This window comes from Coccinella septempunctata, chromosome 2 (assembly GCF_907165205.1).
Source record: "Coccinella septempunctata chromosome 2, icCocSept1.1, whole genome shotgun sequence".
In the NCBI taxonomy this organism is placed as follows: Eukaryota; Metazoa; Arthropoda; class Insecta; order Coleoptera; family Coccinellidae; genus Coccinella; species Coccinella septempunctata.
The window spans coordinates 37,948,687-37,974,016 of record NC_058190.1 but is presented as its reverse complement, the minus strand read 5'-3'; the positions used below and the strand labels follow the sequence as shown (position 1 = coordinate 37,974,016).

The following is a 25,330-nucleotide window of genomic DNA, read 5'->3' as shown; positions in this document are numbered from 1 at the left end:
AACAAGTTCAATCATTCAAGTTTTTGTCACTCGCCTGTTGCATTTTCTGAAGATGATCCTGTCGATCGTGAATCCCAGTGATCAACTGCACATCGCCCCTTATTGAAATGTGGCTATCTTTTTCTGCAGCCAAATCTAGCACCCTGAGTCCATTCACAACCACACCAGAGACAATTCCATTAAAAGGCCTCTCAATTCTCGATTTACCCTTACTCCATTTCCCACCTATCTGAATTTGCGATTGACTGTTGAAAACTTGGAGCTGATGACCTAGAATCGGAAAAAAGTCATGAAGGATTTATAAGCAGAAATCGAGATGTCTCTCACCTAGTGGATGGCTTGACTGAACGTTGTAGTCGTCAATTTGCAGGGAGGAGTTGTGGCCGAATCTATGGAATCTGACGATGTGGTAGTTGTTGTCGTTAACTTTTACGGAAATTTCACCCAGCGGATGATCGTTTGTTCCCAGGTTGTAGACCACGAATACGTTTCCTTCCACCTTTGGAAAATGGAGAAAAGAAAATTAATTTCATGCAGATGAAATCGAACATCTAGACCTTCGATCCTTTACACTTTATCTCACACTGTGAAAATCTGCAGCAGAAGGCCCAGAGTCAGCAAAGCTTTGAGTTTGGGCCTATACACAATTCCTTGTGCAATCGGAATCTGGTGTGAGGTGTTGGTTGCACTACGACCATAAGATCATAGCTGTTTTCACCGCTATGTCGTCTGCAGCTCACCCTTCAGTTCCAGAGTTCATATAAACTCCAGTTTCCAATATAGCATCAAGAAGGTTTACCTCCTCGCTATTGCAAGTTTCTCCTCTATGGCGAGGCATTCTGTCAAAAGATGATCTGGAATTTTATCCTGGTCCCCACAGCCTGCACTCGTCAAGTTTTGCTAGACCAAGGGTGGTTCCAGTGGGGGGGCCATAGCAACGACCTCAAGACCGTCAAGACCGAACGGTTGCATGGAGGTCCACGAAATTTAGAGGTTTATTACCGGAACCGCCACTGTGCTAAACCTACTTTTATTAGGTGTTTCCTGAGTCGACAATGCTTAGTAAAGAGGTGTGGGATGTTCTCCCCAAGTTCCAGATATTTCTTAGAGCTCGCAAGGTACTTCTTGGAGTGTTTTCTTTCTCCTGAAACTCCCCGAACCAGATCCACGTAACATTATCGAGGCATGAACGATTTAGACGCAAAAAATGAAAATGACTGATGGAAGAATAAAGTGCATATAGATTATTCAACATCTAGGGAGTTAACTCAAATATTGGATTTCATAATAGGGGAAAACTCACTATTTCTATCTCAATGTAATCATTAGACGTCCCACTAACAACTCTTAGAAGTACTGCATCTGACTTGGTCGTCATAAACCCTACTGCTATCGAATCCTCCTGCATTTCTGGACGGTTATCTTCGGGGAACGTGTAAGAGATGATACCCCTATTTGGTCCAAATTCGTAGGAAACAGATTCTGTGAAGGGAAATAGTCAGAAGTCTAGGGTGGGGATGTTATACGGAGTTTGTCCTTACCGTCTGAACAGGTAGGCCCTGTGAAAGTGGTTAGGTCGCATTCACATGTATATGAATGCCATTGCTGTACGCAGATACCACCATTTGCGCAGACGTTATGGTTACATTTGGCAGATTGACCTGGAAATTATTGAATATTTGGAAGTGATGAACGGTTATATTGGTGGGTTTCATGTTGAAGATGACATAGGTACCTACGTCACAGAATGAGGGAATAATGGATAATGAGTGAGGGAAGATTCATATGAATCATTGATATAATGAGTAGGTACCATTGTTCTTCCTCCCAAACCAGCATATCACCTGGATCTGGACATTTAATTTTATTTTTTGTTACCCTTGGACCCTATCTTCTCTCTGACCTGACATATTACCTTTTGCGAATCTCTTTTTTCTTCCCAATCTCACCTTCGCAACCTGCAGTAACTAAGGAACTGTGTACCACCGCGTCCTCCATTATATTCGGCGATTCGCCGTTGAGATCAAGGCCAGCTATGCATCCTTCGAAACCATGCCTCGACTTGACTTCCGTCTGAGGCAGCTGGCTGTAAAGGTCTTTGTGGACGCCTCCAAGGTACAGGATTCCGTCAAGTTCCAGGTTTCCCGTACCAGGATTAGATGTCACCACTATGTCATCGTCGACCATCAAGGTGTGCTGTTTTGCAGAAGGTCTTCTTATTCCGACCGTGTGCCATCGGTTGTCATTGAGATGTGACCTGCAACAAGTAATGTTGATTCTCTCCATACATTCGATTAGCAACTCATGAAAATGAACGGAAAAGCCAATATTTTCTGAGGAGTACCATGTAGTGTAGTGTAGTGACGTGTGGTGTGGTGTGGTATGGTTGGTATGGTGTGGTGTGGTGTGGTATGGTGTGGTGTGGTGTGGTGTGGTGTGGTGTGGTGTGGTGTAGTGTGGTGTAGTGTAGTGTAGTGTAGTGTAGTGTAGTGTAGTGTAATGTAGTGTAGTGTAGTGTAGTGTGGTGTAGTGTAGTGTGGTGTAGTGTAGTGTAGTGTAGTGTAGTGTAGTGTAGTGTAGTGTAGTGTAGTGTAGTGTAGTGTAGTGTAGTGTAGTGTAGTGTAGTGTAGTTTAGTGTAGTGTGGAGTAGCGTAGTGTAATGTAGTGTAGCGTAGCGTAGTGTAGTGCAATGTAACATAGTGAAGTGAACTGTGGCGTTGGTTTTAAGGATGTTAAGGAGCTAATGTTTCGTAGTTTCGTAGATTTATTAAGGTTACCGCATATGTCATTTTACATGAATAATTGTGGGTATGATATTTTTGGGTCAATTGTTGCATCTGAGCGATTGAGTGGACGTAAAAAGTAGTATGAATGAATCAGGTGCAAAAATTTTGTGCTTGTGATCATGAAACATACCTTGAAGTATCTCTGAGAGTCACAGATCCGTCACCAACGTTAACTATGTAATTTATGTGACCATCTACTAGTTCAACGGCAACGTAGTCTTCTTTCCTTCCACCATTAAACATAATGAGTCCGTTCGCTTCCCTTGTCCTGAACATAAAATCGATGTGTATGCTGGAGTAGGCTCTCAGCATCGGCAGTCCAATAAAAGTGTGTTTAGATCTGGAAATTGTATTAATGCATTCAATCACTAGATGATGCTATCAAGGAGTCCGAAATGAAAAATGTCACAAAAACACTGTGATAAATTGGGGTATTCAGTGTTCTCTTCTCACTCATAATAGCTTTTCTCCTTTCTGCTCATACGAATGGCATATCATACATACATACGCAAAAGGTTTTAAAACCAGAATATAAATTAAATTCAAACGACATGTTTCCCCATATTTTCTCGAATTAGAAAACTGATGGACGAGTAGAAATACAAGATTTGAAAAATTTGTCAATTACCTGAAGGTGACAGGCCTGTGAAGATTATCGGTAGCGTGCTTGACGAATCTTGCTGCCACTCTGATACCAGGAAATCCAGCTATAGATTGTTCTCCTCTGGACGCCCTCGCTAGTTCGATATATGGAATATTGTTGAAATAAAACTGTTGGATTTCTCCGATGAAATTAGGAACTGTTGTGGTCATACTGATTTCTTCCTCAAGGTGGTATAGGCCACCTATGTGAATTGTGCGCCATTGTAGCGTGTTGTGCTTTCCTTGGGTCTCAGCTGAAATGAAAATGAATTGACATTTATCTGTGGTGGAGTGTCTATATATATTTCATCTAGTTGCAGAACCGCTAATACAGTGGTAGAGGTTATATGAACTTAACAGCATGCTGTCAGCGCTCGTATCGAGCCTTTCTAGGTGTCCGAAGTTCGACTGTTTGGTGGCTGTTCGGCGACATAAAAACATAGATAGAACAGTGAAAAATCGGATAAACCAAACGCTCAGTAATATTGGGGGAACTTATCAGAGAGTAGCTCCCTGTGGATCAAGTCAAGCAGTGCAAGGAAGTTAGAGAGCTTAAGCACTCCAAACATGGAAGCACGATTGGGCCTAGTAGAGTATTCCCAAGTAAAGGGTGAAAAATATTTGCGAAATTTGAACAGAAATCCTTGCTTCTTTCAAGCAGCAACTAACATGTCCACCACGCGTTGGTGTCAGAGAATTTCCTGCAAAATACCCACTCCAAGAAGTCCTCATGGTCCAGTGTTTGCTCATTCATTAATATTGGGAGCGAATCTGTGTGAATTTTGTTGGATAAATAGACTTTTCGATGGGATGAAGCTAACGAGCAGCTGCTATAAGGAACTGAAACCAGATCTGTCTGGAATCCAGACTGAAGAGATCTTGTTATTGGTGCTGTTTTAGTTGAGTCCTAGAATCGATGACGTGAGAGCTGAGTGCATCGACTGTCAGAATGTATTGCTAGGTCATATTTCTGATCCTACTGAAAGACGGACAACCTACCGGTAGTGAAGGCATCGGTCCCTGTTTACGAAGCATCAGTATATAATTATTATTATTTGAACCGGGCTCCTTGTGGCACTATTAGCCGTTCGGGAACTGCGACCATGTAGATCTTTTGTTCTCTACCCTACTCATTCATTGGAACACAAGGAGGTCGTCAATGGTGTTGATAAAACTGACAACATCCTTTAGGGCCTCAGCCGTTACCTCGTGAGTATCCAGGACCGGTTTTCCCATATGGGTGGTTCTTAGGTCCTCCAGCTCTGGACACTTGCATACAATGTGTTCAGCTGTTTCTGCTTCTGATCCACAGAGCCTAAAAATCTCATCTGCTGTCTTACCCATACGGTACAAATATCATTTGTGACAGTGCCCGGTCAGCAGTCCCACCATCACCCGAACTCAGCTCGTGACAGCTTTAGCAGTTTGGGTGGTGTAGGTCGGTGAAATCATCACGAATTTTTTTGACTGAGTAAGTCCAGGAGTGTTTCTTCGGAGGGTTAATCTGTTGTTCAATTCCCATTGTTGGACCGCTGCCTTGTATTGGTATTTTCCAAGCCCACAGAAAGGCTCAGGTCCAGCAGGTATTAACCTTGATGCTCTTTTCGTAAGTTCATCGGCTTTCTCGTTTCCTTCAACACCACAGTGCCCTGGTACCCATAGTAGAGTCACTTTGTTGTTTCTGGCCAGTTGCTTTATGGTATTACGGCACTCCCATGTCAGCAGAGATCTCTGGCAGTGTGATTCCAGAGACCTCAGCGTGACCTGGCTGTCCGTGGTGATATGCGCACCTTCGAGGTTCATTTTAAGACACTCCTGAGCGCATACGTAAACAGCCAGTGTGTCGGTCTGTAAAATAGAGGGTTCACCTCCCAGGGCTTTGGAGATCCTCAGTTTAGGTCCATATACGCCAATGCTGGTGCCCCTTTCTGATTTTGATCCATCAGTTAACCACGTGGATGACTTTTTGTCCAAACGATTTACGAAACTTATTGCACTAGGACGGTGAGCTATGACCGATTCAAAGGGCTTTTCGAAATCGAAAATGATTGATTGGTATAACATTAAATGGTTTTGCCAAGAGGTTTGAGTTTATTCAATATCCTGATATGTCCAACTCAGTTTCCTGGTAGGAGATTCCCGTTGAGGGATATTCTTATTGCTTCACATACTCACATGTAAGTGTATGGGAGGCAGATCAAGTATGGCCTCAAAGCATCAGTATATCATATCATGGTATTTCTTTTGAAATTTTGGAGTTAGAGTTAAGGTCCCCATGCCCAATCTTTTATTTAGCATCGTAATGAATGTTTTCCCGATGCTGGGTTTCTTTATCGTCCCGAATTTGGCAGTGTATTATCGTCCAATCTTTACGGCTCTAGTACAAGCGAATTACTAATTTCAAACAAGGAACATCAATAACTTTCAAATTCCAACTTGACGATGAATATTTTGGTACGCTCCATACAAATTGAAAATGCTTCGCTGTAAGTTTAAAACAGTCCTAATGAAACCTTAGAATCCTTCGACTCCCTTGACAATTTCCTTCCGAAAAAGTACAGGAATGGATGACGAGCCAAAGCTTAATCGTTAGCCACAACACAGCCTAACCGTCGCTGCAATAGTTCCGGATTACCCCGACCAATCGCTTCATCAAATCTCCCAATCTGTTACTTGTTACCTCCATCTCCTCATTCGACCGAATTGAGGCAACTGATTAATTTCATTTTGTGCAACAAAGCGCTCAACTGCCCATTCTCTGATTCTTCACCCTGAAAGAAGGAGCAATGCGGAAACGAAAATATGGGACGGGAAACAAGTCAGTGGTCGGTATCCGTGTACAACAAATGAGGACATTGTTCGGCGAAAAAAGCATTACCTCTAATTGGCAAGTGGTTATCGAGCTGCAACTTCAGATTGGCCCCTCGCCTTGAGAAGCGCATCGTGTGCCATTCGTTATCGTTCACATTCTGTCCGGCTAGCAGGATCTGAAAAACGACATGTGGGTGTTTAGACGTGGTGGTTCGGTTGGAGTAGCAGGATTTTCTGGGGAAGGTTTGAAATTGGGTTGAATAGCGGTATCGAATATGGTATAATGTCAAAGATGTTGGTTACATTGAAATAAGAGCTATTTATAGTGGGATGCCAAAATATTCGTAGGGGAGACTTTTAGATAAAAGACTTCTATTTTAATTTCTTTAGAATATATTGATTTAAAAACGGGTTCAGTTAATAGATTGACTATTAAGCTTCGGAAAAAAGCGACAAACAGCACGTTATTCATTATGGTATAGAGTGCAGGCCAATTCTTATATAATTGGAAAAACAGGAGTAAGTTGACCTATGAAGTTATAAGGACCAAATCTATGAGGAAACAGGATGAAAGACACAAAAAGACCGGTGAATTGCTAATTTCTTTTTATTGAAATCAATAGGCAATTTTCTGCCACGTTCATTGAACACAATAAACTTAAATGAAAATAAACAATCCGACGTTTGAAAATAACGCAATTTGAGTACCTGAAGAACAAACAAGGTAAACAAAGTAGTTATTAAGTATTCAGAACAAAACGAAGGAAATTTGCATAAAATTTAACTATTATGTCATATATAAGTCCACCAGCCCCGAACAAACTTTAAATTTGTAACCACTTGCCAAAACCTCAAAACTGTGAGGGTGACTCTTCGACCGTACAAATATTTTATCAGTAAATTCTTGATGAGGTCAAAAAAAAACACTCTTTTCCTTCACCATTTTATCCGGATCGGCTCGGTTTAAAAGATACAGGCTGTTGAAAAACCATAAAAAATGTTTATTTTCAGTTCTATCTCACAAACGGTTTTATCGAATGAAATGAATTTCGGAATATAGTTTTTCATTTATTTGATTGATCTTGTTTGAACACGAGATATCACCCACGTTTTCCAGTTTTCTTATTATGACCATTACATACTATAAAAATACCAAAAATTCAGAGAACCCAACTCTTGAAACTAAGTTAGACGCTATCTAATGGATATTTGAACGTTTTGTGAAATAAAAGTATTCCTCATATTTTCTCGTATATAATGCGCCGTTTTCGAGTAATTTGGTGAAATTAAAAACTATCTGTGAAGTTTGAAAAATTGGGTACTTTGGCTGAATACAACTCGGTTTCAAAGATCCACAGATGTGTAGTGTCATAGATTTAGCTTGTTAATCCGAAGGGAATTTTGCTTCTCCAGGGGTGGCATTGCTCATTATAAAAACTTAAAATGGCTATATATTTTTATCAGGGCCGAATCGGAAAAAAATGGTATAAAAAAAGTGTTTCTTTTGACCTCAAGAATCTACTGTTAAACAATTTGAACTAGTCAAAGACCTACCTGTATAGCAGAGCGCCTGGCACTCATCTCAATGTTCGTTCGAGTCAGACTCATCCTGTATATTCGGCAGTACAGTGTCGAATATCGGAATATCTTGGCCCTCATGCAAAATCAGATAAAAATGCCCTCAGGCGAACTTTTATTATTACGGGGACATTTTTTACGATTGCTTCTAATCGATTTGTTTCAACCTTGTAAGCGTGATGATAGCAACCCCTAAAAATCTTAAATGGGAAAGGGGGTTAATTGATACATTGTTTTTGAGGTATGTAATTTGATTGCCCTTTCAGAAATGCCATACACTCGACTTTTCTTGATAGTAGGTATGGGGAGTCCGGGGGAATTGAACCCCTTTTCACTCTGAAGCCACTTAAGATGTATCTGTGGCAGCAACTCATTTTTTTTGCGTGAAGATAGCATGCCCAAATAGGTAACGATAGATAATCGTAGAGTAATGGTGAGATGAACATTTTGAGCATAGCAATTCTTTTTTTAGGAACCGAAAATTGGCTCATGTCTCCCTAACCCATGGGAGAGTTGAACAGGGGGCGAGAGAGACTTGACCATAAGTTTGTTTATCAGGAAAAACATTGAAAGAAAACAATTTCCAATGACCAACGATTGTCTATATCAAGTTTTTCATCATCAGATGTATCAGCGTATGAAATACATATTTTCTATTTCAGAGTCACTCTCACTTATTTCCGAAATGTTTTTTACTTTTTTGAACCTTTGTTTATTTTTTATATTTATTTCTATTATTCAATTTTCTTTTTTTGAAGCAAACTATTATCTAAGCTCAGTGCGGGAAACGTGGACCACTGATTATGTCTCCCGACCATAGCATAGGTCAAGTCTCCCGCACTTCCTTTTAGTCTATTCAACAGATGTTTTCTTGAAACTTTTACAACTATTACCGAGACTATTATTAAAAAGGCTCATCCTTTGTAAAGCAATATTAATCAATGAAAACTATAAAACTAAATAATACCACGCACCTATTAAACTTTTCAGACAGCGTAACAAACAAAAATTATTCAATTTCTTACTTCCTAACAACAAAATCACGTTCAACCCTCTAACTCCCGAACTGTTCTGATGGCGGCCAAAATGGAGCTGCCACTAGTTGTGCCTTGTTATGAGTATGTCGCAAGCTATTTACGATACCGGTAACGCAAAATTTGAATTGAAATATTTGAGGTGGTTCAAGTCGCCTATCTGAGCAAGTCTCCCGGACTCCCTTTACTTCCGAAAAATTAAGAAAAAGGGTAGAATAGTTACAATAGCAAGAGTTGCAATGAAATAAGAAAATAACGAAACATTTTCTCCTATAAAATATTCTCGAAATGTTGTCCATTATTTTGTAATCAATAATAGATCCTATTTTCAAATTCGTCCCTCACGTTTTGGAAAACTTCAACATGAATTTCTCGGCATGCTGTGCTTATTCTCACTATCAATTCTTCTACATCTCGGGGTTGTGTTTTATGTCCCCAGAGGAAAAAATCTAAAAGGGTCTAGTCTGGGGAGCGTGGTGGTCATTCAAATAGCCTCTTCTACCAATCAATTTATCTTGGAAATGATATGTGAGCCATTGCTTTACCTGTATTCACAGGTATTCTAGGAAACGACGCTCCCCAGATTTGACACCTCTAGATTTTTTCCCCTGAGACAGTTAAGTCTAGGTTTTGTATGAAACAGCCCCGAGATGTCGAAAATCAAGCTGAAGTTTTTCAAAACGGTGGGCCGAATTTGAAATATTCTTGTTTGCAGAATAATGAACAACATTTTGAAAATCTTTTACAGTAAACAATTTTTCACTATTTTCATGTTTCAGTGCAACTCTTGCTATCGTTACTATTTTTTTTGGTAGTACTAACAAGCGGAGTGTATGGCTTCTTTCAAAAGTCAACCTTTAAAACTAGATCGCTCAACTCCCCATCCCATGTGAAATTTTTTAGGGGTTGCTGACATCACGCTTACAGGGTTGATATAAATTGAATGGAACTAACCGTATAAAATCACCCGCTATTAACCAAACGTCCAGTTGCAGGAAAGCCAATAAAATTTAATACTCCGTCAAAATGTTAATCCCCAATTTTTCCCTGTTGTTCCGCTGGTTTCTAAATTGTGTTCTTAATTGTTTCGGAAATATTGAGATCTATTGATTATTCAGATTAAGTATTCTCCTTCGTTGAGGACTGTGCAGTATGAAATGAAATAAGTTTTAACAGTTCTAAAACGTTTTGATTCTCAGAACATTAAGAAAAATCTCGCTTGACTTGTTCGGTAAGACTGCCTGTGCAAACTGCTGTGGCAATGTTGGATAAAATACCGGGTGGCCCTCCCCAGACGCGGCGAGGGAGTAAATAAAGATATGTTGAACATTTTTTTTGGGTGTGTGTAAGGTGTTCAAAAGCACAATTTAAAAATATTGTCATATATATAGGGTCTTCGAAAACAAAGATTTAGCCCAAAGTTACACTTTTTTAAATGTAACACTCTGTATTTGACCTCAAAAATGGAATGGCAAGCTCAAATTATGATGATTTTCTTCAGATCACTTTATACCTTAGAAGGACCATTTACGAGATAATGGCGAAAATGGTTCACTAGTTTTGAATCAAAAATCGAAAATTGCTCAGAAACTCTCAGGTTTAGATGTAGGAAAATTTTATGAATATGGTTTCGGAATTGATTTTTACGTTCAACGAGATATAGAAATACCGGATGTGCCATTTGAAATGAGAAAGTTTTCGACGATTATTTGTAGTTGATGTTTGAGAATTAATTATTATCACTCTGTATATTACCCAGTTGAAATTTTCTTTTATATGTAAGAGTAGCCAACTTGTCTACTCTAAAAAATTCTGTCTGTATCGCTGGCGTATCTAGTTTCTCCATTAAATGCTATTTAAAAAAACTCCATATTTTCGATTTTTCGCCATTATCTCGTAAAGGGTGCTTCTGAGCTATAAAGTAATCTGAAGAAACTCATCATAACTTGAGCTTGCCATTCCATTTTTGAGGTCAAATATAGGGTGTTATATTTAAAAAAGTGTAACTTTGGTCTATATCTTTGTTTAAGAACACCCTGTATATATGACAATAATTTTAAATTGTGCTTTGGGCCATCGTACACACACCACAAGAAAAGATTTTCAAAATATCTTCATTTACTCCCTCAAAATGAGCGCCGCGTCTAGGGTGGGCCACCTGGTATATCTGTGAGCCTGACGACGAAAATAATTGTTCTCGAAACGTCGCTGTGTCAATAATTTGTGGATAAACCAGTTCATTAGGCCTGATGCCTTTATTTTCAAAGAATTTTTGGGTACGTTACATTCTACATAAATTTAATTTGTTATTGTTACTTTTTTTAACTGGTTATCACGAAAATTTATAGCTCAGCGTCAATTTCAGATGTGACTATCTATCTCTGTTCCATTATGGATATTCAACTATTCTCTGTCCAACCTAACTGAAAACTGAATAATCAGATTGCCGCTCTACTATAACTCATTTTTAACGACCCGAGCACAACCTGCATAATCAGAGGGGGATGCTAAAAAACGGAACCATAAAATTTTTCTTCGTTCGACTAACATTTAACGCTCCCCCTCGAGAGAAATCGACCGTTCCCCGTTTCCTTGCCGGAAATGCACCAAACTCCGATCCCTTTACCTTATCCTTCTCCTTGTCTTCCTCCTTCTTATCCTTGACGCCGAGTCGGAGGGCCATCCTTATCCTGCCAGCCGCCACGGCCAACTCGATGCGGTCCCCAGTTTCGACCGTGCTCGTGATCAAAAGCAATCCCAGGGGCTTACTTGTCCTGAACCTGAGAACAATATCTTCTGTCTGGGTTACTTGTTCCGTGTCCATGTTCACCTGAAATCAACATGACGTAACATGTTAGATTATGTTGCTTTATGATGAGGGTTTTTGACATTGTTTTTTCCCACGGGATCTGGCTGGGAATGTGTCGCGTTCTGTCGATATTTTGGCAATTCCACATGTGTGAGACATTTTTTAAGATTGAATTCACAACCATATTGCTTCAACACTTAATCAAAAGATTATAGAGTAGAAAGATAGGAAACCGACTACATTTTGGTCAGTGAAAACACACTTGACAATGAGATGGCGCTCAAAACGTACTTTCAATACAGAAAAACTGTAATAACAGTTTTCTGTTTCATAATTGAGGGGCGCGAAATTCCTTGTATCGAATTTTAATATCGACTTTGTTAAGACCAGAAAACAAACATCCTGAGCGACAAAACAAAAGTATGGTTTTGTTTTGTGACCAGGACGTTAGTTTCCATCTGAACATTGTTTGGAATCGATTAATATAAATGAAAAACGATGCTTCATTTCCAATTTATAGAAAATTTACAAAAATTGCACAACAAATAAAGCTTTGACGTTACGGTTGTGTATTTGAACCCTAAATTTGTCCCCCTCGAATAAAAAAAACGATGTTTTAAAGATCTTATAGCATAATAAAAACTACTTAACTTCGTGGAAATATGATCAACATGAGGAGTTGATGAAAAATCCCAACAACTTGGAATTTAAAAAAATACCCAACTACCCCCTATCTCACGTAGAGGATTCACGAAAAACTCGTCCATTATACATTAATATAAGAGTTGCATAATTCAAAATGAAAATTTACCTGTTCGAGCATTTTTCTACAAAATAAAAGATGAAAAAATAAGAATTTTGTGGGTTAATTTTTACCCGCTCTGTATTCAATTCGTTACATCCCTAACAGACTAAAAATCAAAGTGCAGGACTTCATGGAATTGCTCTTCAATTTTCAGTATAGAAAGTGCCGCAGTTGATGAAGCAATTAAAATTACTTTTAGCACACTAAAATTCATAGTAGAAAATTAATTAGATATCGAAATCATTATCATCCTGGTTGTAAAAAAATATTTTATATCTACAAATAACGAATAATTAAGGCAAAACATTATACTGGGTACTGTAACATAGCTTTTCAAGGAAACGAAACAGTAGACATTCTGGCAAAAAACGCAGCACACGAAGAGATAACCATCTCAGAAGTGCATACATACCACAAGAATTTAAACAAATAACATATAGTACAACAAGGGAAAAATCTATAATATTGTGGTTACACAGGTTGTTAAATTTTCACCGGGCGGATCCCAACTTTGTTTTCAACCGTTACCGAGATTTCCAGCATTAAACGTGTGCTCACAAATCATCAAAAATATTGCTATATAAAAAAAAAATTATGCTCTCTTACTTCCATATGCTGTGTTCCGTTGAAACTGAGTGTCGCCGCTTCTTTTCCGCAAGTTGGTCCTGTGAAAATTGTATTCGTGCAATCGCAGATGAACCTGTTCCATCCTTCGTTGCAGACACCACCGTTCAAACATGGCTGAGAAACACATTGTGGAGGTTGAGTGTGACACAGGGTTCGTATGGACGCTGGAATAAAATATGAAAATTCAACAAGAAAAAGAAGTTAGAAGAACTGGGGTTTGAGGGAAATCATTTCAGAGCTACCTGTATTATTAATTGTATTGTATTGTATTGTATTTAATATTGTATTGGAGTCCCTACTTAGCTCAGCCTTTCAGAATTGCCACCACTAAGATATTTTGTTCTACTACCCTACTTTCAAGGACAAATCCCACAATGTCGCTAGGAGCGTTGACTGTTAGCTACCTCGTGAGTATGTAGGGATGGATCTTCCATATAAGGTTTCTGAGTGTGGAAACAATAGAAAACGTTAATGGAGGTTCAAAAATAAGTTTTTTTTTTGAATATCTCTTCATGAGCATCAAATCAATGAAATTCTCTATAAGTTTTGGCATGATCAATTTTTCATACACATTCAACAGCTACTGAGGTGAGTGCGAGGCGCCCAGCTATACAGGTAGGTCTTTGACTAGTTCAAATTGTTTAACAGTAGATTTTTGAGGTCAAAAGAAACTTTTTTTTCTTGTGCCATTTTTTCCGTTTTGGCCCTGATAAAAGATAAGATAAAAGAGCTGTGCCACCCCTGGAAAAACAAAATAACCTTCAGAATAACTAGCTGAGGCCTGGTACTTTCACCTTCGAATAAATTTTATTCACTGTCAATAAGTATCCGTCAAATAATTTCCTATCTGAAGGATACCTTATTTCGGTGCTTTCAGATGAAATTATTTGACGAATAACAATTCTGTGAAAACACGGTTTACTACTTTTCACTGATTAATGTAAAATAAGAGACAGCATTGTAGAAATTGTCATAATTCCAACTACAAAGCAAATATTTCGTGAAAATCACACAAAAAATAACCATACATCCAGAATCTTAAAAATTCAAGCAATAATGACGTCCCGACATTCGATCTATGACAAATAAAATCTTATTAACGAGTTTCAATGACAGATTTATTCGATGAATAACTCTATCTGAAAGTGAAAAGACAGCATTTTTACTTATCCTAAGAATAAGACCTATTTATCGCATAAATTTAGTTATTCGCACGTGAAAGTACCGGGCCTTAATCTTCGGTACTATACATCTGTGGATCTTTTAAACAGAGTGGTATTCAGCCAAAGCACCAAATTTTCCAAATTTCACAGATAATGTTTGACTTTTGAACATCATATCAATTAGTCGAAAACGGCGCATTATACGAGAAAATATGAAAAATGCTTTTATTTTACAAAATGTTCAAATATTCATTAGAAAGCGTCCAACTTAGTTTGAAGAGTTGGGTTCTCTGAATTTTAATGGTACGTTACGTAATGGTCATAACGAGAAAACTGGTAGACTTGGGTGATATCTTGTGTTCCGAAAAAATGGTGAAGGAAAAAAGTGTTGCTTTTGACTTCAAGAATCTACTGCTGAAATATTTGTAGGAGTCACCCTATATATTGCAAACCGCATACACTCGTGAATACGAGTACCCAGTACATTCTATAATTTTCGTTAAGTGGGTGTGTAAGTCAGTTGCTTGGCTCTCTGTTGTATTGGAGAGTTCCTAAACCTATAGGATTAGCATGCATGGGTTTTAACGTGGGGTAACACAAGGATCCATTTGAAGACCCATGCTTTTATCATTACGTGGACAGTAATTTCGATAGGTAAAATAATAAATGCTTAAACTGCTTTTTTTTTTACCCAGGATGTGGCTAAATACAAGAAGAATCAGGGGATAATTGGAAAGTATTTTTTGATCAGCAAGATCTGGGAATTCACCTTGAATCGCAACGTTTTTCCGTTGGGATGCATTAATAATGAGCAAAGTCAGTGGGTCGAAATAATATTATGAATTACAGCATGGAATAGTGGCTTGCCGGGCGCCAGGGATAATATCATTCTGACCGAAACCTTTTATGTCCCATAGAGCTCGTGTGTATCGACCTTGAAAGGGTTGATAAATGGTCTGGTGCTGGCGTGCATTTAATAAAACGGTTCGTGCAACTTTGTGCCTGTCAATTATTATAATTCGGTCTCGATTGTGAAAAATGGCCGTCACAATTAAGTGATTAGGGTTCGCATGTGTTTCTTGCAGTTAATGGTGTGGCATAACCTTGTTATTCAATTCTTCGATCGGGAATTGTGTGATTTTAGGTTTATGTCGCATGAATCTATAATGAGGATTATGATAATGTTGTTTTGTCAGTCCATTCGACGACACGACGCAACATAGCATGGCCAAGTTTGAAGCAATACTGCCAATTATAACCAGGTATACAGGAATACAGCCTCATTGAAACAGAGTGTTCACTAAATATACGGCAAAAATGAAGATGGTGATTCCGAAAACATTAATATGCAGTCAAATATGCACTTCTGAGATATGGAGTGTCAAAAATGAGAAGTTTTCTCACGTTGTCGTTATCAAAAATGGAAAGGCAAAGATATTGTATTGACATTTTCGAAACAAAATAAGGTCATGCGTTCACTGTTTGTTTCAGTAGTGTTTTAAGCGCTTATCACTCATTAAAACCGCCCTAATTTATAACGCAGGATGCATGTCATTCTCTAAGGCATTTCATTTAGTCAAGTTAAGAGAATGTCTTAATTAGTGTCTTAAGACATCAGTCTTATTGATAAAATTGACTTGAGACTCTGCCAAGATGACGTCTCAATCTGCGATCTCACTTGGGTGGACCCTTATTATTAAATGTGACTGATGTCCTCGAATTATCTCAAGATAGGTTTTGGAAACGTCAAATTTTGAGCATGGTCGGGCCCTGACTCAAGAAGTTAACTGACAGTAATTTCTCTTTTGCGCTTCCAAAAATCGGCATAATCGAAGTAAAATATGGAATCCATGGAAGACTTGGTCATCTACCACGATGAAATCGATCACTTCGATGAACAAGAATGTGATGTGACACTTCGTTACACCCCACCGTATGTCACATTGATGAAAAAATATCGAGCAAAAATATATATCTCGAGTCCATTACTCAAAATATTCATGAGTTTCAAGACTCGTTTCTTGAGATAGTATCAAACTGATAACGACTTAATATGAGTTTATTAATAAGCCGTCATCTTGAGATGCTGTTACTATCTTGAGATGGTATCAACTGAGATAAGTCTTTTGAGACCTGTTTTGCGATCTGACTGCACTGCGCAAAAAAATTAACGCACATTCTGAAAATCTCAATTTTAATGAAAGTTAACTCTACATTGACTTTATAATTTTTTTTTTTATGTTCTCTCGGAAAGGTTTTGAACGAAACAAGACACATTAAATGGAAGAAAAATTCAGGATTTCACCGAATCTTATGTGAAAGAAGAGAAATGAACAATTACAGCTCGGTAACGACGGTTCATACTCAAAATGAGTGATCTTAAAATGTTCTGATCTAATCCTTCCCAGATTTCTCCGAGTTGGATTCCTAAGTCATTAAGAGTAGCTGGATGATTTCCTGAACTTCTCAGCCTTCTATTGAGGTTGTCCCAAACCTGCTCAATCGGATTGAGATCTGGACTTCTTGCTGGCCATTCCATTCGAGAGACTTCAACCTCTTCCAGGTACTCCTGAACGATGCGCGCACGATGGGGTCTGGCATTATCGTCCATGAAAATGAAATTTTCACCAATGTATGGGGCAAATGGCACTACATACTCTTCAAGAATATTCCTTATATACTTATCAGCATTCATAGCTCCATTATCATGGAGCTGGCTGGGGTAAGAGCTGGGCCTCTTGCCACGACACGAGGCCTTAAATCATATTCTCTGAGGCGATTTCTTATTGTCTGAGTGCTAATTTGCACCTCATGCATTTGTTCAAGCTGAATTTGAAGGAGGGGAGCGGTTGCAAACCGTTGTCTCAAGTCTCAACGAAGAAACTCTCAAGTAACGTTCTTGAATGGCAGTTGTTACCCGTGGTCTACCCTGTCCTGGTCTTCGGACATTCATACCTGTTTCCCTGAATCGCTGCAACATTCTGGACACACTTGTATGGGAAACTCCAGACCTTTCTGCAATTCTTGTGCATGTCCACCCTTCTTCTCGCAAAACTACCGCTTGGGCACATTCCTCTTGTGTCAAATTGCGTGTTTCGCGTTACATAGCGATCGAGCGTAGAAAATCAAACGAAAGAAAAACTATTGATCACTAGAATTGATCGAGAACAACTGATTTTAGAATGGAGCCAATACATTCAAAATCTGATAATATAATCTTTTTTTATTCCTGCTGGGAAAAAACATCTGTATTGAAGAAAACCGTTGAGAGTGGATAACATATGCATGCATAATTCTGATAAAAATAATTATCATTGAGAACACCTTCAGTTGTAGAATAAATTTGAGATTTCCATAATGTGCGTTAATTTTTTTGCGCAGTGTATTAATACGGACCTTATAGCTTGAACCAAAAAATATGAACGTTCCCAGAATAAAAGCTCTGTGGAGTTGGTACTCCAAACTGCGAATTCTGGAAAAAAAAACATTTAGGGTAGTTTATCTATCGTAAGTTCATCTTTGTTCACCCTTTTTTTCCAGGTGCCATTCAAGGAATTCAGGAAAATAAGTTTTTTTCGTGCGTTTTTTACGCAGGACTTCCTAATTGCGGAAAAGTGTTTTGAACGACGTAGACCTTTAGTCCAATGTGAGTCCACTTAAGTCCACCCATTGTTTCATTTGAAAATCATGAAAAAATTTTTCGAGTGCGAAATTGGCTCCCCAATACGAAAATGGAAAACCTTGCCTGAATTTTGTTCTCAAAATTCGACTACAAAAATATTGCAAAAATATTCGAAAATACCATTGTTTTCTTTTTATTTCACTTTTTTTTCTTTGCAATGGTTGAGCTCACAGCATTAAATAAAGAGTACTTTTTTTTGTCAAGAGGTCTAAGGTTTCGCAGGAGGATGTTGCATATATTGATAATTATTAACTCCTTAAGAAGAGCTATTGAAGAAATGCATCTTTCCTTCCTTTCCCTCAATCTCTCTTGGATGGAAATCAATTCTGATTTAATGGTTTTTCCTCTCGATATTTCCGAGAAAAAGCAACTTTTTTCTGGGAGTTTCACTTTTTCCAGGCTGCACTTTGCATTATTTGATGTTTCTCTTGTTATTTGTCATCAATATTAAATTCCATAGGAAGCAAACATCGAACATGCCTTCGTCAACTTTACAACGGTTTTTTTCACGAAAAACTGAATTTTCGACTGCGAATTCCAAGTTCATTACTTGCGAGAATTTGATCAAAAGGTACTGCCACTGTAATATGAGCTGAAACTCCGCAAAATTGTCAACTTTTCTCTTTGTTCGTTTTCGGGTCATTTCTTTATAAGGGCGCTGAAGTTGCTCGACTTCAATACGTGTTGAATTTATGGCAGGTAAAATCGATATTGGACGGTTTAAGCTGTCAGATAAAAGCCTGCATCACGCAATATTATGTGGGGAATACACCGCCACGACTGAAAATATCTGACGCCACACATTAATATCTTAGTGCATCTGACTTATAATCTTCCCATCAGCAGCGCCTTGCTTGAAAATTAAACTGCTCCACAGGAGTTAGGAATATTGACTTAAATTGCAAAAAAATATAGTTAAAATAAGATTTTTGTGATGAAAATTTATATTAATATGATTTCAAGTTGCAAATTAATTTAAGCCTGCAGCGTATACAGGAAAGTTGAGAAAAATCGAGTAAAATAACGAAATTTTATTCTCAGAGAATTGAATCATTTTAAGACTATCAATACAATGTATGGCCTCCACGGGCATCAATAAAAGCTTGACATCTTCTTTGCATACTACACACGAGGTTGTTGAACATTTCTTGAGGAATTTGGTTCCATAAACGGGGCAGAAGCTCTCTCAGATCATTTAAGGATTGTGGGGTAGGTTGATGATTATCTAATCTTCTTTGGAGCATATCCCATGCATGTTCTATGCAATTCAAATCTGGTGAGTGCGGAGGTATTGGTAAATGTGGAATACCAAGCTCCTCGCGCGCATTCTCAACTATGGCTGCACGGTGCCGTCTAGCGTTATCGTCTAGAAATTGAAAAGTTTCACCAATAGCAGCGTGAAAATTTGGCACAACATTGTCAATGACATGCTCCCTATAGTGTAAGGCGGTCATATTTCCAGGACAAATGTGTAGATCTTTGCGCCCGTTGAAACATTTCCCGGCCCATACCAAAACACTACCCCCTCGGAATGGATGGATTTCTTGGACATCGCGACGATTACGGGGTATGCGTGGGATTGTCCATACCCTTATTCTTCGAGAATCTGAAAATCGTCCTTATCTGGATTCATCAGTGAAAAGGACACTACGCCATTAATCGTTCCAATTGATATGTTGCCTTGCCCATTCCAGTCTTTGACGCTCACGTGTTAATGGAACTCCTCTTAATGGACGTCTAGAACCTAGATTCACCTCTCTCAAACGTCGTCTGATGGTTTCGATGGAAACTTGGACCCCATCTGCATTTTTAAGAGTATTCCGTAGCATTCTACACGTAGATGTAGGGTTTCTTCTCGCCGAAACAGTGATGAAACAATCCTGAGCAGGTGTTGTTTTTCGTCGCCCACCAAGTCTTGGTCTTTCCAACACGGAACCTATCTCCCTGAACCTATTCCAAAGTCGATATATCACACTTTGGCTGACTTGGAGCCTTTCCGCTACAACAACCTGAGTTAGGGCACCCTTTAGCATTCCGATAGCCCTATTAGCCTCACAGTTTGTTAATTTACATCTTGACATTTCAAAATAAGAACATTCATGAAGCTTATGCATGGAACCAAACTTCAGAAAAAAGGCGACCAGATTGACGAAATGTCTCATACTGATTTTTATTGGATCGATTCAAGTTGCTATTGAGTTTTAACTCAATATCCCTAACTCTTGTGGAGCAGTTTATTTCATATGATACAGTATGGAAGGATGGTTTGATTCCCAAACTTCATACATATCTGAAGTGTGGAAAGATGGTTCGTTTACTAGAGAAAAGCTGTCAGATAGAAGGTTTCGTGTTTTTGTTGATGATAATAATAATAGTAATTTCAAAACTTTGAATAACGGTCTTTCACAAGAATCAGTTTCAGCACCTCTTGCCATCCGTTTTTCCTAGCTCTTACAGTGACATAGTCGTTCATTCCCATCGAATTTTGTGCTCTTGATGCAAATTGATGAGTGATCAGCCTTTTACCTACTGAATTTTTTTTACTTCTAAAAATCGTTATCGAATTTACAACGTTTGTGCACAAAAAACTCCATTTCGTCTTTAATCCCCAATATTTCAGATCTTGCCCGTTGGATTCAGTAAACAGATTTCCTCTAATAATCCTCCTTTTTTCCGAACAAAGCATGTTTCAATGTTTTCCACTCCCGCTCAATTAAATCAAATTAAAATGCACGTTCATATTATGTAGATACGCTTTGACTTGGGATGAGCTTGGGAAGGAACGAAATAAGAATTGCAAACAAGAAAAATAATGATCCAACCTCCCTCTACATTACTCCCTATTCAGGGGGGATATTATCCCTATTGACTTTCTTCTTCTTGTCTGCTCTTCGCCCTTAGATTTCGGAGTAGATGTTAGGTCGACGGCCTTCCATTTTCATCAGTTTTCATAACAGATTCGGAGTTACTGAGAGACGATTTTATCGATCAGTCTAGATGTATACGGTTCATTATCTTATAGAAGGAATAAAAAGTGACTATGTTGGGAGTGTTCGGTATAAACAACAAAGAAGATGAATGATGTGGCAGTTTGAACGGAAAGGAATTAATCAAAATTCGATTCAAGTGATAAGGATTAATCCAAAAGTGATAGATGCAGGGGTTAACTCCGAGAATTGGGAATATGGCAGCACCAGCAGTTCACATATTCAGGAATGCCCACTTTTCGTATTTGAGAACAGAGAAAATTTTGAAGAGAAATCAAGTAGGTACATTGTATAATACCAGGATAACCCAGCTGAAATATCCACAACATAGACTGGCTTTAACTGAGAATGGACCCAAATTGCTGCATGCAGGAACTTCACCAGAAATAAGCGCAGAAACAGATGAAACCCACTGCAGGAAAGAGGTATCCCATGGAGTTGGAACCATAGAAGAATTCCTTGACTAAAATTCACATGACTCTATTTTTTAGAAACTAATTCATTGTGACTTGAAGAATAACTTTAACCTTTCGGCTTTCAAATCCTCCCCAGAGGAACATTTACAATGCATCATATCTGTTCTGAGGTATCTTTGGTGACATATTTCATATAGTTCTTTGTTGGGATCACTCGATCGTGGATGGCAATGATGAAGCCCTCTGTTTCGGGAAACAACCAGTCGACGTAATTATGGTTGACCTCGTTCTGGTGTCTCCCATGTGAAGGTTTGCCAGTCAGTTTCTGCATCTTGCTTTCTGCATAGTGTTCGACGATTTCAATGTGTTCCTGTTGCAGTTTTAATGGAGTAGAATTATCAGCATCGCACACTACTCGATGGAGTTCTGATGAAGCAGCCTTATTCAGGAAATATTCTCGAAGTCCTTCAATTTACTGAGACATAAAGTTGGACAAATCAACAATTCCTTGACCTCCAAGATGTCGTGGTATCTCTGTTCATTCTTTCGAGCTTTTAGGGTGATATTTATGATATTTCGTCAGCATTGTTGGTAATTTTTCTTTGTAAGGTTGCTGAATCGGTGGTGGTCTAAGCGATGATACCGAATCAGTGCTGAGCAAGCGTAGGTATTAATCGATTTGATCAGATTCTTGTTGTTAAGACCAGTTGAAATATTATTATTATTACTGTCTTGTAAGGAAGGACTCTTAACGAAAATGCACTAGTGGAAATTTAAATTGGCGATTAAGGTTATCACGTGGAGATCTACTGTTTGAGAGAACTGTTGGAAAGAGTGTAGATATTTCTCCGCCAGGTGTCACATCTGTTTTCTGAAAACTCAGATGTTCTTTTTAGCGTAGAATATAAGTTCTGAATTTCATTCTGATTGTCATCATCGACTGAGTTATGCGGTACTGTTGACGGCAAATGAATAAGCCAGAAAAAGGCTTTCTGCTACTCTTTCGATGGAGGACTTCACGATTCCCGCAGTTTTCCTATTTATTTTTGTATTTTTATCTATATTGTAATTGTATTTGCATCTTTATTTGAATCTGAAGCTGTGGGTGATAGCTATCATTACTGTTTCCTTTATAGTATATAATACAATTTCTGGTGAAATTATTTATTTTGATGAGTTGCACCTCCTGCTTAAAAAAGCCTCACGTTTGGAAACACCCTGTACACCTAATGCATAATAAGTAAGCTTCTTACAAAAAATTATCTCCGAATATAACAATATTCGCTTTTCTTGATTGGTTTCTCAGTTTCACTGAATATTCTCGAGTGGTACCTCAAAAGCATATGTATTTCACCTATGCATCACGAAAATAGGTGTGACAGGACTAAAAGTGCTATTTCTTCGATGGCGCTGACCAAAACTAATCACTATTATCTTGTCCGCAAAAATGACATCAACGTAATATTTTGCTGGTAATGGATATATGAATGATGTGTTCCTGATAATGATCAGACCATAATCATAATTTTATTTCTATTATGTGCCCCATAACCTAGTACTATAACGATGCTATCAGCTAATAGCTACCGTTTAATTCACACGTTCCTGTCAGTGAAAAACGAATACATTTTACTCGAAATGATTTATATGTCGAAGACATAACATCTGTTATTAGGATGATGCATTTCGGAACTCCGCGTGGGAGTATATATGCTTTTATCCCTCCATTATGTTGTATGAATCGATTGATGAAAGGAAAACCTGAACGAGTCTATTCTATCCAAAAAGATGATGTGGGATTATGGGAATATTATTTCAGTTATACTTTTCAGGAGGTTCTGAAGCGAGGAAATTTCACAGTTTTGCAAAGCAGTAGTCCGATTTTGCAATAAAAAAAGGAAAACCATTCACTTTTATTTTAGCAGTGGGTTGGCCATGGAAATTTGACACATTTCACTCTGTATACGAAAATGTGGGGATATGACGCTAGTCAAAACATTTTTGGGTTTTAAATCAACGCTATGTTTCCCGTTCTACGAAAGTTTCTGTTATTACGTATTTTATCACAATTTCGAATCTCTTCGGAAAATATGTGACGAACATAATTGAAGTTTACACAAACTGATTGAAGGCATACCAAATCCAGCTATTTGCATGGAAAAAACAAGAGATCAGTATGATATCATAATATGCACTAGCTTGAGGAGAGTTAATGTTCGTTATCTTCTTTGGCTAAAGTTTGAATACGTTACATCAGTTGTAGATTTAAAAAATATTAACCCGAAGATGAAATGCATATGATGCAGTGGCTGGGAATGGGTATCTCCCGAAGGAATTAACAGATAATTAAAAGAACGTTAAATTTTCCAACAAAAATCATCTTGCATCAATATAAAGTAAAGGAATTAAAGGAAGTTTCAAGTCAAGATGAACTTCACCTTTGAACAAAAATTTCACATGAATAAACAATAAACATGACAACTGGCGCGTAGTTGTGACTATACATTGATATAATAATAATAATTAGGTATTTATTGGTACCTTAAGACATTTACAATGTAAAGGACAAGTCAAATGAAAAATAGAAAAGTCAATTTTCGGGAACTTATTCTACGATGACATTCAGCGAAAATCCTGAAGTAAACTTTTCGCATTAATTCACTCAAACATAAAATTCTCAAATGCCACTACTTTTTTGGGTCTCCCAATTGAAGGAAATTCTTTGTCATCCTCTTCATTCACAATCTTTCTGATTGTGGAAATATTCAGCTGAAATATAAGTCGTTTTCAGATGAAACATTATATAAATTCTCTTACATTGAGTATGCTACCGTCTGACGTATTGTGGATTTTAGAATATCAGGGTGTAAACAATTTGAATGAGCGGACCTGAATTCTAAATAGCACTTCCTGGAATCCTGTCTATTTTTTTCAATCACTTTCGGCATTTTCGTACCAAAAAATGGATATTAGTTGTGGCAACGGCATTATGACATTAACTACATTTCATGAGTGCCAACCTTACTCCGTTCTAAGTTACAAAAACAGAAAATTATTTCATGGCCAACCGACTGCTAAAATAAATGTGAATGAAGTACATGTATTCGTTAAATGAGAAATTTCTACTTCACTTGCAGATAAGCAGGTATAAACTAGTTGCCCTCAAGCACTTGGTACGTGCAAAACTCTACACCCCCATTCCTCGTCCAATAAGAAGCAGCCATTACGGGCCAGCACCGACATTATCATTCCTCCCTATCGCTTATGCCCCTCTCATAATCTGACCTACCTGAATCCTGCTCCCTCGCATAACTGGCCACATCTACCGGTTCATTGTTCATCGTGAGGTCCTTGAAGCACCCCACGAAACCCTGCTGTAACACCGCCGTCCAAAGGCCCACCGAGATGGGAATCTCGGAGAATGGTGGCCCCAGGCCGCCCACGTACATGTTGCCGTCCAATTCCAGACTAGTTGACCCCTCTGGAACAAAAGGAAGGGATTGAGATTCGACTCGAAATGAATGGTTCGGAATTCATACATTCATATCGGCTGATATATGGTTACTATAGAGTTCAATAAGTTATTGAAGAGAAGAGATTCAAAAAATTTCTATTCAGTAAAATCTTCGATGTTCGAAGTAGGTACCAATGTACCTATTAAGTTTTGAAGTATACTTCAGTAATTTTAATGATAAATCCTTCATTTCCTAGTACAACTTGAGACTTATTTTTAAAATGAGATTTCATGTAGGCATGTGGGGCCATTACCTCTGGGTATTCATTTTCCAATATTCAAAAAAAATCAATAAGGAAAATGAATCATTCTGAAACGATGAAGATGCGAACAAATATAAAGTCTAAAAAAAACTCGAGCCTTTTGCTTGGCCTTATCGAAATAAATAGTGTGCGTCAAAATTATGGAACAAATTCATTTTCTCAGAAGAAAAATATTTGCCAATAAAATCCTGAAATAGGGGTCAATTTTTGTTT

The 25,330-nt window shown here is 38.2% G+C and overlaps 1 protein-coding gene across 1 annotated transcript in view; it reads right to left on the bottom strand.

Annotated features, from left to right (window-relative positions):
- Nucleotides 1–25,330, bottom strand: part of LOC123308683 (neurexin-1) — a 197,417-nt gene that overhangs the window by 6,448 nt on the left and 165,639 nt on the right. Inside the window, exons 11-21 of the mRNA XM_044891450.1 lie at nucleotides 24,630–24,821; nucleotides 13,072–13,256; nucleotides 11,478–11,681; nucleotides 6,307–6,415; nucleotides 3,415–3,682; nucleotides 2,917–3,126; nucleotides 1,950–2,257; nucleotides 1,542–1,661; nucleotides 1,304–1,482; nucleotides 328–499; nucleotides 35–270 (exon numbers count right to left, since the gene is read on the bottom strand). Of these exons, the coding sequence (XP_044747385.1) occupies nucleotides 35–270; nucleotides 328–499; nucleotides 1,304–1,482; nucleotides 1,542–1,661; nucleotides 1,950–2,257; nucleotides 2,917–3,126; nucleotides 3,415–3,682; nucleotides 6,307–6,415; nucleotides 11,478–11,681; nucleotides 13,072–13,256; nucleotides 24,630–24,821 (2,183 nt within the window). The remainder of the gene's footprint in view (nucleotides 1–34; nucleotides 271–327; nucleotides 500–1,303; nucleotides 1,483–1,541; nucleotides 1,662–1,949; nucleotides 2,258–2,916; nucleotides 3,127–3,414; nucleotides 3,683–6,306; nucleotides 6,416–11,477; nucleotides 11,682–13,071; nucleotides 13,257–24,629; nucleotides 24,822–25,330) is intronic.